The 13571-nt window shown below is 52.3% G+C and overlaps 1 protein-coding gene across 1 annotated transcript; it reads left to right on the top strand.

The window, feature by feature from the left end:
* Positions 1-3563: 3563 nt before the first annotated feature.
* Positions 3564-13571, top strand: LOC120859211 (alpha-enolase-like). The gene is given in 11 exon segments (XM_040235397.1): positions 3564-3603; positions 3606-3647; positions 6142-6237; positions 7598-7656; positions 9270-9339; positions 9799-9932; positions 10318-10540; positions 11771-11968; positions 12554-12755; positions 13160-13268; positions 13498-13571. Coding segments are annotated over 11 exon segments (1236 nt in total). The 3' UTR covers positions 13561-13571.

Raw genomic sequence — 13571 nt, 5'->3', positions numbered from 1 at the left:
AAGAAGAAATAATAATTTGAATATACACTTTGATCTCTCTATGCAATGTGTTAAACCTGAAGATGTATGACACTGTTTTAGCTCTCTGAATTACAGACCAAGAGGATGGCTAAGAAAGTACAAATAATTCTTATTGGAAAACAAAGCCCTCCCTTGAGTGTGAGTGTTTGGGGTGGGGTGGGGATGTACTGAAGAACTGATTTAAAACGGGAATCAGTTCTTTCTTCAGCAGGGGGTAAATTGTCTATTTTTCATTTGTCAGACACACATACACACACACACACACACACACACACACACACACACACCAGGACAAGTATGGGTCACATGGATGAGAAAGGGAGGACACACACACACACACACACCCCTCCCCCCCCTCGCCCCAGGACAAGTATAGTTCACATGGATGAGAAAGGGAGGGATGGGACCTCCTTTTAAGATGCAACATTAACAAGAGCCTCAGAATGAACTAACCCCGGGCACACACATGCAGGAGTGCCTGGGCCGTAGGAAGTGCTCAAAAAGAATGAGCTCCAATTAAGACAAAGTGAACATCCTTTCCGCTATCTTGGCCTGATAACTTATGAGTGACCGACGCACAAAGACAAAGGGACCATGTCACCTTGGCGGGCGGCCGGGAGCGCAGGGCGCAGGCGCGAGTGAGCACACGTGGCTAGGCTCCCGGCTCCGCGGCCCGGGAGCTGGGTAGAGGCACGTGGCCGCCAACGTCTCCCTGGGGTCTCCAGCACCACGCAGCCGGCCGAGGGGTGGGGCGGCCAGGAAGGACGGGCCGCGAAGGTCGTCACCAAGGTCGTGGGCCGGACGTGCGGCGCCGGAGCGACACTGCGTGCGTGCGGGACTCGGAGTAAGTGACGGAACCCCGGGTCCTCATGCCGGCCGCGCCGCCCCGCCCCTCCTCTCCCCGGGGCCCCAGAGCCAGATTCCGCTCCGCCCGGGGGGTACCTCAGACCGACACTGGAGCGTAGGGGGACTGGGGCTTGTCCATACCCCCACCCATTTGCTGGGGCAGTGGGGACGCCCCAGCCCGGTCCCGCCCCATCTCCCTGGTATGTCGCCCCATCTAACCATCCGCGGCGACCGCAGCTCCTCCCTTCCCTCGGACGAGAGACCGAGAGACGGCGCGCTGGGCCAATGGCAAGGCGTCGCGGAGGGGGCGGGACGTGGGCGGGGTCCCCTCCGGGCTGGGCAGGAAGTCCTGTCCCGCGGCGCGAAGAGCTCGGGGTAGTCGGAGCGCTCGGACTTGGCGACTTAATCGCTCCTCCTCGGTGGCCGCAGCACCCTCTGTCTCTCTCTCGGGCGGCGACCTCCGGCGGCCGGGTGAGAACTCGAGGAAGGGCTGCCGAGCGAGCACCCGGGCGGGCGGCGCGTGGGTCCCCCGGGCTCGCGGGCGCTCCTGCCAGTCAGACTGCGGGTGGGGGGTTCGGCTGGGATGGGGAAGGGGTGGGTCCGCGCTCGCGACTGGCCTCCCTGGCCTGAGTCGCGGCTCGACGCTGGGGCACGGCGCCCGGTTTCTCCGGAGGGGGAAGTGCACCTCAGTCTGAGATTACGGGTTACGGGGCCGCGTAACTGTCCCGGGAGATCAGGGGTACAACACGCAGTCACCAAGACAGCAGGCGGCGAGGGTGGAAGGTTTGGGAAGCGCTCCAGGTCCAACCTGCGTGCTCATTAAAGCCAGGCCCTTAAGAAAATGGACAAAGAGGCCGGGAAAGGAGAGATTCCCGCGAAGCTGCAACTCCCCCCTCCGGGTCCCGCGCCCCTGCCTCCCGCTGGTGGCCCCCGGCCTGGCGCCGGGGTGTCCAGCCCGTCGCTGCTCCGGAATGAGCAGGAACTAATGTGGGTTTAGAAGGCGCTTGTCCTGGAAGAGACTGCAGCGGAGCAGGGGAGTCATTGGGAAGCCCTCCTGGCGACCTCGCCCATGTCGGGCACGAGCCGCTTTCGGCTCCTGGGGCTGGCCACCAACAGTCAAACCCTGATCTGACATAAAAAGGATGTATTTTACGAAATCTTGTTCGCTGCTTCCTCTGCAATGTGGTTCCCCTTGAGCGGTGAGGGCAGCCGACTGACCTGCTTCCGGGGCACGTGTAGGCCTCGGCTGCCTGGTCTGCCCATGCTGCCCCTGGTCCAGGGTTCGGTCTAGACCGATAAAAAGCCGTGCAGGCTCCCAGTCAGACACACCTTCCTCTCTCTCTGTGCTCATAGCGTTTTAATCACTTCGGAGAAAAGTTTTTCTATCCAATTTAAAGATAAGTTGAATTTTACTTTTCATCATGAAATAAGTTGATTACTTTGTCTTATATCACTAAAAGGAAACCAAAAATGAAATCTTAAAACTGTGTGATGAGGTAGTGAAATGAAGATGCGTTTAAAAGTGTATCTAAAATCTGTAAAGTAAATCAGTGGTGGCCTGAGGATGAGGGGACGGTGACTGGAAATGGCCTAAGGGAACTTTTTGGCAGTGATAAATGTTACACAGGTATGATTTCCCAAACCCCAGAGTTAACTAGAATTTTAAAACGAAAAAAAGTTTAAGCAAATTTACCTTTTTGTAAGATAGGAGATTAAAAACTAGATGTCTTTTTATTGGCTAATGAATAAAAACTCCATTGTTACAAAGACAAAGCCACACACGTGACTTCTTGTCTAATTTTGAAACTTAAAAAGATGACATTTGCTGCTTCCAGAGGAGATACTGGAGGAGAGCCCAGTTAGATAATGGCTTTTGAACAGTGATTAGATGTCTACCTCTGTCTTACAAGTTGTTCAATTAGTTTATTCCTTGGAGATCCCCTGGGAGGGAAAGCAAGAAAAGGACTTTTTTTTTTTTAAGCTCTTGATATTTACTCTTTGTAGCTGCAACCCCTACCTTTTTTAAAGGTGTTTTCAAAGGAAACTGCTTCACTTGGCATATCCTAGTGCTCAAAAAATCATTTCTCTAGGTACAATTAAGATTTCATAATTAAGATTTTTAGATGGGGTGACATGCCCATTGAAAGAGACACTAATTAGATAACGTTATTTTTGTGCCCTATCTTGCTAAAAACCCAAGCACTGTGAGGTTTGAACGGCTCAGAAATTGGCAAAGCTCACAGCACACTGACCAAGAAGCTCACTCCTCTCTTCCAAACTCATAATTTCTGATTATCCTATATCAACCCATTAAAGATCCTCCTGCTGCCTTAAGTTACCTGATGAATTGTGTTTTCAGCTTTTAATTCACTGTTCCGCTACAAACCAAATTTTCCTCCTGTAGTTTTTTCTTTTTTTTAAATCCCACCAGCACACATGTGGTCAGGCTTTCTTTACTTGCAGGACCAGCCCTGAACTAGTAGGGCCTTTCAGAGCTGCCCCCCACCTACTTTTTAGAAACAATTCCCACTGCTTTCCAGCAGGCATTTTCTAGTCACCTTTCCTACATTAATTTTTAGTTATATGCAGACTCTTCCTAGTCTAGGAATCCGCAGACGTGACCCCATGAATAATGAGCTGAGGCTTCGTTATGGTTCATGGAAAACGTGAACTGTGTTTCCCTGCAGAAATTCACCATGTCCATCCTGAAGGTCCACGCCAGAGAGATCTTTGACTCTGTGGCAATCCCACTGTCGAGGTTGATCTCCTCACCGCGAAAGGTATGTGCCACCTTTGTTTCTATAGTCCCTTGCACCACATTCCATTTTTTAAAGCTTCAAATGACAGAGCCTTAGGCAAGAAACAGCTTGTGGTCTTTCTTTCTGATCTGCACATGCTGGTAGGCTGTGCTCCGAGGTTGGGAGGCAAGAGGCCCTTGTGCCTTTTGGTATTTAGAGCAGGACGCAGGTCAGCTCCCAGGTCACTGAGATAGGGAGGTAAGGTGATACCTTGTCCCTAAAAGGGTCCATCACTCACAGCTTGTTGTGACCAAATAAGTAGGTACGGTGTGATAGGATGGATCTTCCTTGAAAAGGAAAGAGATTAGGGGAGTATAAGGGTATATATAGCGCTCTTATCTCTCTCAGAAATCTCTCCAGAAATCACTTATCTCTCCAGAAATCACTCTTAGAGGAGCAGGGACAGTTTTTACTTGGGGCATTCCAAGTAAAAGTGTTGGGACATTCCAGAGGCTGGTATTTTTACCTGGCTGTAAGTCCACATAGGAAGAATTTGCCCACCTTCGAAAAGAATAGAATGGGACCCCCTTAAAATCTCCCCTCCTTAATCTTTTTTACTTTAAGAAAATCTGGTGCTTCCCTAGCCCCTGTGTTACCTCTAGCAACATCTCAGCCATTTTCTGAATGGCCCAAGTGCGTGAAGTTGGAAAGGGAGCTTCAGGCAGAGAGGCACCGAGTGGTGCCGAGCACAGACCTGCCAGTCAGAGGTGAGTCACGGTCTGAATCACAGGCCTGGCAGAGGAACCTCCAGCCCATCCCTTCCTGTCCTGCCTTCCCCCTTGCCCAGAAAGTGAAGGCCCCTCAAGTCTAGATTCATCCAGCAGAAGTCTACCTGTGGTTGCTGTGGGGGTTGCCATGAGAACCCCATTGCTTCTGGGCATGTGCCTTGTGGATTCTCCAAAGATTGCAAGAATTTCCTTTCAGTTTACGAGAATGGTTCACTTAGAGAGTGGAACTTTCCACTTGGAAATTAACGGACTTTGAACAACAAAAAAAGACCCAGGATGCTAGAAGATTGTTGAAAAGGAGGCATTTTCTTTGAAACTCTTTAAAATGACTAAAATTAATGTCTTTTAACATTTAAATGAATGGAACTTTCTCTTATGTGTCTTAATCCTTTTCAGGAAGAAAAAAAAAGCCAGGAAATCATAAATCTGTTAAGAACCTTTCATCACTTCTTTCTTTCTTAGAATTTATTTTTTAGGCCAGTTTTAAGTTCACAGCAAAATAAGCGGAAAGTAGAGTGTTCCTATCTATCCCCCATCCCCACCATCAACACTCTCATCTGAGCAGTAGTTAGTGTCAAACCTGCATTGATACGTTAACATCCAAAATCCATAGTTGACCTTCTTCACCTAGACTAACCTTTGTTAGAGTGAAGCCTGTATTGATTTGTTATCAGCCAAAGTCCATAGCTGACCTTAGAGTCACTCTTAGTTCCATTGCGTCTTCGCCTCGTCCAGAGCTGATGAATACAGAGAAAGCCAGGGGCTGGATACAAAGAAGAACATATGGCCTGTTGCTCACACAGTCGTGTGGTGACACAAGCATGTAACCAAGTGTGACTGAGATACTTGGTTTTTTTCCTCTTGAGTTGCCTTCACATCCCTGCACTCGCCAGTTCTCAGAGGGGAAATCCCTGACAGTTTCAAGAAGGCTGCCTGCACTTCCTGCTCCCCTAACCCTGTCTACCCCATGTAACCGGATCTCTGCAGTACCTTTCCTGACCCCGTCTGTCCTCCAAGGACAGCTGCCACTTTCTGCTCCACAGTCTAGGCTTAGCCAGGCGCCCGGTTTCTGTATCTGCGGGACTGTGATTGGGTTCTAGTGTCATTAACTCTGCGCCTTTGTTGTCCTTATTTCTTTTCTCTTCCAGCCTGTCCTGTTAGGCAGAGAACCTCCAAATAGCATTCACTGCTGCCTGAGCTGAGGCACATGAGCTGTAGAGATTCCTCTTGAGCCATCGCCTTCCCAACTTGAAAGCTAGCAACGCGATCTCAGTTGTCTAAGGGAAACTTAGCAACACTGCTCTCTAGCTGGAGTGTCTAAAATAGCTTGGTGTTTCCGTGGGGTACTAGCTTCTAGAACATGACAAATCCCGCAAGTGGATTCATGGTGCTTCTGTTGGACTGTGTGCCTGGGTGTGGTCCGTGGGCCAGCTGCAGGGCACCACCTGGGAGGTTTCAGTGATGCGGACTCAAATGTCCTGTCATGCCTCAGGATCTGCATTTTAACCCACAGGTGGTGTGTGCGCATGTTAAAACTGGAGAAGCTCTGCTCCAGACTTTTCTCTTTAAACTAGAGAGATTCATCGTAAAAGCACGGGAGGCAGGAGGAACAGCCATCTGAGTCTCCCCGATGTTGGGAGGAAGTGACCATTTCTGGAGGGCAGATGCCGTCTGTGCCAGGAGGGATCTGGGAGCTATTGCTTAATCATTAGTAAACATTTTTCCCCCCTCCCTTTCTCAACATCCAGGTCTCTTCAGAGCTGCTGTGCCCGGTGGCGCCTCAACTGGAATCTATGAGGCCCTGGAGCTCCGAGACAATGATAAGACGCGCTACATGGGGAAAGGTGAGCGCAGACCCAGGCCAGCTCGGCCCTGGCTGCCATGGCCTCCCTCCTCCCTGCAGCTTGCATCTGAGGCCGGGAGACCTCTGATTTGGCCCAGGGTGTGGACAGCGAGCATGTGTACCACCCAAGGGAGAGCTGGCTGATGGATGCCAGGGTCCCTGAGCCTGTAACCCAGGGCAGGCAAAAAGTTTCACTCTTCTTTCTCCTGCGATTTGTCTCTAGTCTGTGAAGAACTCCTGGTTGGGCCAGGGAACGAGGGAGAAGAAGACACGTTAGCTAGTGCTCAGGAGAAGCCTCTCGTCCTCCAGGAGGGCTCTGAGGGCCTTCCCGGCCGGCGGGCCTCTTGCCGGGGTGTGGTCTCAGGGGTTGGAGGCTGCCGACTCATGATGGATAGAGCAGTCGTCTCTCTGGCAAAGCCAGCCTCTGGTGGTCCTGTGCACATGTTCACCTTTCTGCAGATAGAACCCCAAACCCCAGAGGACAGGTCACAGAAGAGCAGATGGGGCTGGGCTGCACTCTCCACGGAGCGGTGTCACCCCGGGGATGGGCATTGGTTCTGGAGAGAAGGCAGGAGCACAGGCTGTGTCACGGGTCGTGGCCCTCCCAAGGGCCACACTGTACGGAGGTGGAGGGCACGAGTGGGCTGCCAAGTTTCCAGGGGAGGGAGCTGAGGAAATAGTCCAGGGACACTGCATCGGAGGGGCAGCAGCGAGCGAGGTCAGGTTGAGGGGGACACAGGGCCAGGGTCAGAGCGCCTCCACTGCAGGGGGCAGCGTCTGTAAAGACCTCTCCTGAGGGGCCTCGCTGGCAGCCCAGGTGGACGCCTGCCCACGGCAGGAGGACCGCGCCCCACCCCAGCTATGATGAGGATGAATGCATGGTCCCCCCGCCTTCTCCACACCTTCCTGTTTCCTCTCTTTCTCTCACTCAGCGTCCTTCACAAACCTGTTCTCTTCTGAGTCTCTTTTTTCCTTCTCTGTCAATCTCTGCTGGTCAGGTGTCTCCAGACCCGTTAAGTATATTAACGAGTTCCTGGCACCAGCCTTGTGCACACAGGTAATACACGGGGCGTCCTTTAGCCTCTGCGGCTGGCCTGTCCCGTGCATGGTCTTGCCAACTAACCTCCCTTCAGACACTGTTTGGCGGCTCTGTGTGTGGCTCTAACTCCTGGGGGTCCTAGGTAAGAGCACTCAGACTGAGCCAGAAAGCCCTCCGATTCCAGGGGGAGAGGGCCAGGGGTCCTGTTGAAGGTCTCTGGTGGGCTCTGAATATCTGGGTGAATATGGTGCGTGGTTCTCCAGCAGCGCTGCTCAAGCCTCTCTCATCAGCATCGGTAATTTGATTTGATTATTCCTTCTAGGTGTCTCAAAGGCTGTTGAGCACATCAATAAAACTATTGCGCCTGCCCTGGTTAGCAAGGTAGGACCTGCCTCCTGATGACTAATGTATATTAATGCTATCAGAGCGCCGCCCAGTCCAGACCGGGGGGCTTTGCTGTTTACAGAAGAGCTTATTCTGAGAGCTAAAGAAGCCAGTGGGCTTCCCTATCATGTATGTGAATTTTGGCCTTTGCTGACCCGCCCTCTGCCTGCGTGGCCATGTCTAACAGAGCATGGAACTGGATCCAAGGGACAGGAGGCTCCAAGAGCCTTGATGTTTCCCAGCAATGATCTTGACCTCTTGGGAGTTAAGATCCAGATTTTAAGGGTGGCTCCCAGGGGTGTTGAATGTAGTACCTGTAGCGACTGACTCATTTTTCATGAGCTGTGGAATTACTTAACTATATGTTTAAACAGCAGAACTCTTGTTAAATAAAATCCTATTTGGAGCCTCAATATGGCAAACAGATATAAGTAGAGTTGCTGTAGAGGAAGTGAGGCTGAGGATCTCACAGCCCAACCTGCTCAGCTATTTTTTGTCGCTTTTATCCTCTCTCCAGCCCCTCCCTCCCAGATTCCTATGGCCTAGCCTGGCCTCATGTGTCCTCCTTGGCGTGGTCCCTCTCCCAGCTCCACTCTGTGTGCCCATAGCAAGTGGCACCTCTGCTGGCTCTATTCCCAGCTTTCCTGCTGTGGCCAGCCCATGTGGCCCACTGTGATTGGTCCCCAGGCAGAGTTTCCATCACTGCTGTGCCATTCCAGCCTCCCGGCCCACTCCACACACCCCTGTGTTCTTCATTGTGCCTCGGTGCCCTCAGCTGGCATGGCTGACTTTCTTGGACATTTTCTTTTATTGGTTACTCCTGGTGGGTGTTGGCCTTGAGCCATCTGCTGGGGTGACGTCTAACTTTACCCAAAGTTGCCTTGATACAAAAGTTAAAAGATGCCAAAGTGTTAACAGGGTTTGATGGACTTAAGAGATTTTTGTTTTCTTTTTGTATTTTAGTTTTTTAATAAGAAAGATGATAAAGAATTTGCTGTTATGAAGTTTTTAAAGTAATGTTGACTTTTATTTCATTACTTTGAGCCAGTTTTTAAGATGCCAATTTGGTTACTTTATACTCTCAGCAAAAGTATTCATTTTGGTCAGTTATCAGACATTTTGGGGACTTCCCTGGCAGTACACACTCCCAATGCAGGGGGCCTAGGTTTGATCCCTGGTCAGGGAACTAAGGTCCCACATGCCACACACAACCTGGCCTAAAACATTAAATAAATAAAGATTTTTTTTTTTGGCCTTGTGGACTACCTACAAAACTTGTATCTCCCATCAGATACTCAGACGTCCTCAATGAGGACAGCTGAGTGACGGCAGAAACTGACTTTGATGAGCACAGCTCTTCAAATAAAGAAGAATGAGTTCTGTTGTTCTGCGGCCCCTGAAGTCACAGTGCTGGGAGAAGCACGTGATGCTCTTAAAACCTGTGACGGGCAGTATTGTGTCTCCCTGTTTGCTCCTGACATGGATAAGCACAGAACCGACCTGGGCTTTGCACGATTCCCAGGGCTGGTGGCTCTGTGACAGGAGGGCCCAGGGCGTGCGGGTAGAAGCACCATTCCGTCCAAGCAGCTCACCCTCCTTTCTCCCTGCAGAAGCTGAACGTTGTGGAGCAGGAGAAGATCGACAAGCTGATGATAGAGATGGACGGCACAGAAAATAAGTGTGAGTGGCCCAAGGGGAACCTTTGCAGGACGGCCGTAGCTTCTCCTAAAGACTCTTGAAGTCCCTTGGGGAGAGGTCGTGTCGTCCCTAACGATGAGTTATGTGACCAGATAGCTGTGGTCCTTGCCTCAGGTTCATAAATTACATCTTTAAGTATCAGGAGTACAGCCAGCTGACAGCAGCAGGTGTGGAGGGTTACTCAGAAGAGGCCTGTGCTTTAGATAGTCTAGCAATTTGCAGAACTTTCTAGAGTTCCATAGACCAAAGAAGGGACTTTCTCTTTCGGTGAAGAGCAGATGAGTGTATGTGGGGAGGAGTCTGTTGCATTTCTGGTGTGATAGAGATGAAGAGGTTCAGAATACAATCCAGGGTGCACACTGTGGTGGTCCAGGCAGGAATGCCAGCTAGAGGCAGGCTGGTGGGTAAGACATACCTTCATTTAACTCTGTTCTGTTCTAGCCAAGTTTGGTGCAAACGCCATCCTGGGCGTGTCCCTGGCTGTCTGCAAGGCTGGTGCTGTGGAGAAGGGGGTGCCCCTCTACCGCTACATCGCCGACTTGGCTGGCAATGCCAAGGTCATCCTGCCAGTTCCAGTGAGTAGTTGGTTTGAGCTTCCCGTGTGTGGAGGAGGGAGTGTTTGCTTTCTCATGGGGATCCGAGAGCTCCCGCCTCTCCAGTTCATCCATATGTGACCCTTCAGCACGAGGGTATGAGCAGGCTCTAGGGGTCTCGGCTGCAGACAACTCTGCCAGCGCCAGCTGACAGTGACCTTGAGCGGTGACCCAGCTGCCCTGCACCCATCCCCTGAATTGTCGATGGGAGAGGGACTCTGTACTTGCCTTGTTGGATTGTGTGCACCTGTGGTGGTGGCTGCAGTGCAGTGATGGCATGGGCTCCATGCAGGAGCTGGGCACTGGGGGCTGCTGGGGGCAGGGAGACCCTCCGGGCCGGAAGCTATATTCCTCTCTCTCCCCACAGGCTTTCAATGTCATCAACGGTGGCTCTCATGCTGGCAACAAGCTGGCCATGCAGGAGTTTATGATCCTTCCTGTTGGGGCCGAAAACTTCCAGGAGGCCATGCGCATCGGAGCAGAGGTTTACCATAACCTGAAGAACGTCATCAAGGAGAAATACGGGAAGGACGCCACCAATGTGGGAGATGAGGGCGGCTTTGCCCCCAACATCCTGGAGAACAAAGAAGGTAGCGGCTCCAGGGGAGCCCCAACCCTGGGCACCGCGGCGCCCCTCCCACCCCCACCCCCGGTCTGCTGCTTTTCCACCTTCCATTCATCAAGTACCAAATCGCAAAACCCTTTGTGATTTAAGAAACTAGCACTTCCTTTAAAAAGAGAGAAGTTTTCTTATTAATTTGACTTCTGAATGGCCCGATGATTTGCTTAAACTGGGCTGACAGTGGGCTTGAGAGGCAGTTTGTTCTCCTACCATCCTTGCTCCTCAGCGATGGCAAAAGTGTGCGGTCTGCTCCCTATTTAAGGATACTGGCATGCTGAGGTTTCAGGTCATTCAGCCGCAGTAATGCCGTACATGCTTTGTTTCACTTTGAATCCTTAGATGCAGAATTAAATATGAGAGTTGAATAGAGGATACAGAAGTCTTAGGAGAAGAATTCATGGCTGAATTTTTTGTTTTAGAAGAAAAAGTTAGGGTTGCAAGCATATTTCATGGGCTTCAGGGATGGTTAGTGAAAGGAAATGTCCACCCTGAACTTTGGGTCCATCATACACGGTAGCTGACATTCGACTGTTTTAACTTATGAAAAATCAGCCGTCTCATGTGGTTTGAATTTGGGCGCCTTTGCTGTGCAACAGTAGCCAGTGTCTTGGTCCGTATCCCTACAGGGAGTGCTTCTGAGTGAGGCCGACCCTGAGCCTGGACCCGGACAGCAGAGCCTCACCGTGGGGCTCCCTGTCAGTCCACTGGGCTCCCTCTTGGATCGCAGCCTTGTCGTTCAGTCAGTTAAATCGTGTCTTGACTCTTTCTGATCCCATGGACTACAGCATGCCAGAGTTCCGAACGTCCTTCACCCTCTCCTGGAGTTTGCTCAGATTCATGTCCATTTAGTCGGTGATGCTGTCTAACCATCTTATTCTCTGTCTTGGCTCTATTTAAAGCCCGTTCTTCGGGACAGCTGATCTCAGCTGGTCACTGTAACTGTATCTTGGCCAGCACAGCTATTCTTTGGTGCTAAATTTGGGAGCATTTGTCAGTGAAAAAGCCTCTGAGAGTCAGTTTCCAACTTGGCCATGCACTCGTGGCCTTGAGCAAAGGTTTCTTGCCCCAGAACATAAAAAAGTTCCTGGAATCTTGAGACTGGTGGTTGGGGCCAGAGCACCTTATCCTCCCTATGTTACGGTTCCCACTGGGTAGAGCTGGCCTGGTCTCTAGAGTCGTCACCACCATCTCTTTCCAGCCCTGGAGCTGCTGAAGAACGCCATCGGCAAGGCTGGCTACAGCAACAAGGTCGTCATCGGCATGGACGTAGCTGCCTCTGAGTTCTACAGGTCGGGCAAGTATGACCTGGACTTCAGGTCGCCCGATGACCCCAACAGGTACATCACACCCGATGAGCTGGCCGACCTGTACAAGTCCTTCATCAGGGACTACCCAGGTGAGTGTTCCCAGGGCGGCTGCGGGTGTGAGCGGCGGGTAGCGGCCCTGCGTGGTGTGTGGTCACTGTCACAACAGCCTCCTGAATGAGCAGATGTGAGGCCAAGACTGCCGGGCACTCCTGCACACGGGAGAGGGGACACTGAGGCAGAGAGTGGGTTATAACTTGTCCAGGGGCAGTCAGGCAACAGTGGCACTGGTGTTCACACCAGGCAGTGCCTCTGAGTGCCCATGTTTAACACTGAGCACCTTGGTGGAAGTGGGACTGGAACGCACACCCCAGTATCGCCCCTCTGGGTCCATAGCCCTGTTTCTTACTCTTGGTGGCACTAAACTGAGAACCCGCTGGGCAGTGGGTTTTCTGCCTCCACGACCATGGGATTGCAGGATTGCAGTTACCGTGCTCCCTGTCACAGGAGGGCTAGGTAGGGCAGACTCCTTCCAGAACTTGCTTTAGGGATGGGCTGTCTGCAGGTGAGAACGGTGAGGCCAGGTGAGCCTCAGTTTGGGGGAGGGGAGCTCCAGCGGTGTTGCTGGTCAGCAGCCTGGGAGGCCACCCTGATGAAACACACTCTACTCTCCTCAGTGGTGTCTATCGAGGACCCCTTCGACCAAGATGACTGGGAAGCTTGGCAGAAGTTCACTGCCAGCGCAGGCATCCAGGTGGTGGGGGACGACCTCACGGTGACCAACCCCAAGCGGATCGCCAAGGCCGTAAGCGAGAAATCGTGCAACTGCCTCCTGCTCAAAGTGAACCAGATTGGCTCCGTGACCGAGTCCCTGCAGGCGTGAGTGCCCTCCCTCCGGGGGCAGCTCTTGTGAAGAGAGGGGCCTGAACCTGGTGGTGGGGAGGGGGCTCCTGATTGGAACTCCAGGTAGCATTTAAAGTTAGTGATGGTCCCCAGAGGACCAGGACACTCGGCAGGTGTGGCCTGGTCCTGACCGCTGGATGGCCGTGCGCTCACAATTCCCTCTCACACCGAGAAAGTCAGGGCACACGCACACACACCTCTCTCTCGAGGGGGGGGGGGCTAAACCCACTAGGTTTCCAAACATGACTACAGGGCAGAGAACATCCTTGGGGCTTTGGGGGAGGTTGAAGGTTATCCTGGTCCCAGCAGTTGAGGGCTCGGGAGGGGCTGCGGTGCCTGAGCCGCGGAGCCATGCCAGCCTGGTTTTCTCTGGGTCCTAGGTGCAAGCTGGCCCAGTCCAACGGGTGGGGCGTCATGGTGTCACATCGCTCCGGGGAGACTGAGGACACCTTCATTGCTGACCTGGTGGTGGGGCTGTGCATGGGGCAGGTAAGGAGCTCCCTGACACGAAGGACGGGCCTCGCTTCTCTCCTGCACACAGATCTGGGGTGGGGTGGAGAGAATGGAGTCCTGGGTGCCTCTTTTCCCCCCTTCCTAGGTCAGAGAGCCTCCTTAAGGCCTTGCTGTCTCTCTGCCTGGCACCCTCCCCTTGCCCAAAGTGTCCAAGAGGCTTCAGTGTCCACTGTAAGCAGCTGTGGCCTTTGTTTTCTCCTTCCAGATCAAGACTGGTGCCCCGTGCCGATCCGAGCGCTTGGCCAAGTACAACCAGATCCTCAGGTAAGAGGCTGCCCG

The sequence above is a fragment of the Oryx dammah genome, unplaced genomic scaffold (assembly GCF_014754425.2).
Source record: "Oryx dammah isolate SB20612 unplaced genomic scaffold, SCBI_Odam_1.1 HiC_scaffold_242, whole genome shotgun sequence".
Classification (NCBI taxonomy): Eukaryota; Metazoa; Chordata; class Mammalia; order Artiodactyla; family Bovidae; genus Oryx; species Oryx dammah.
This window is presented reverse-complemented; position numbering and strand designations above follow the sequence as displayed.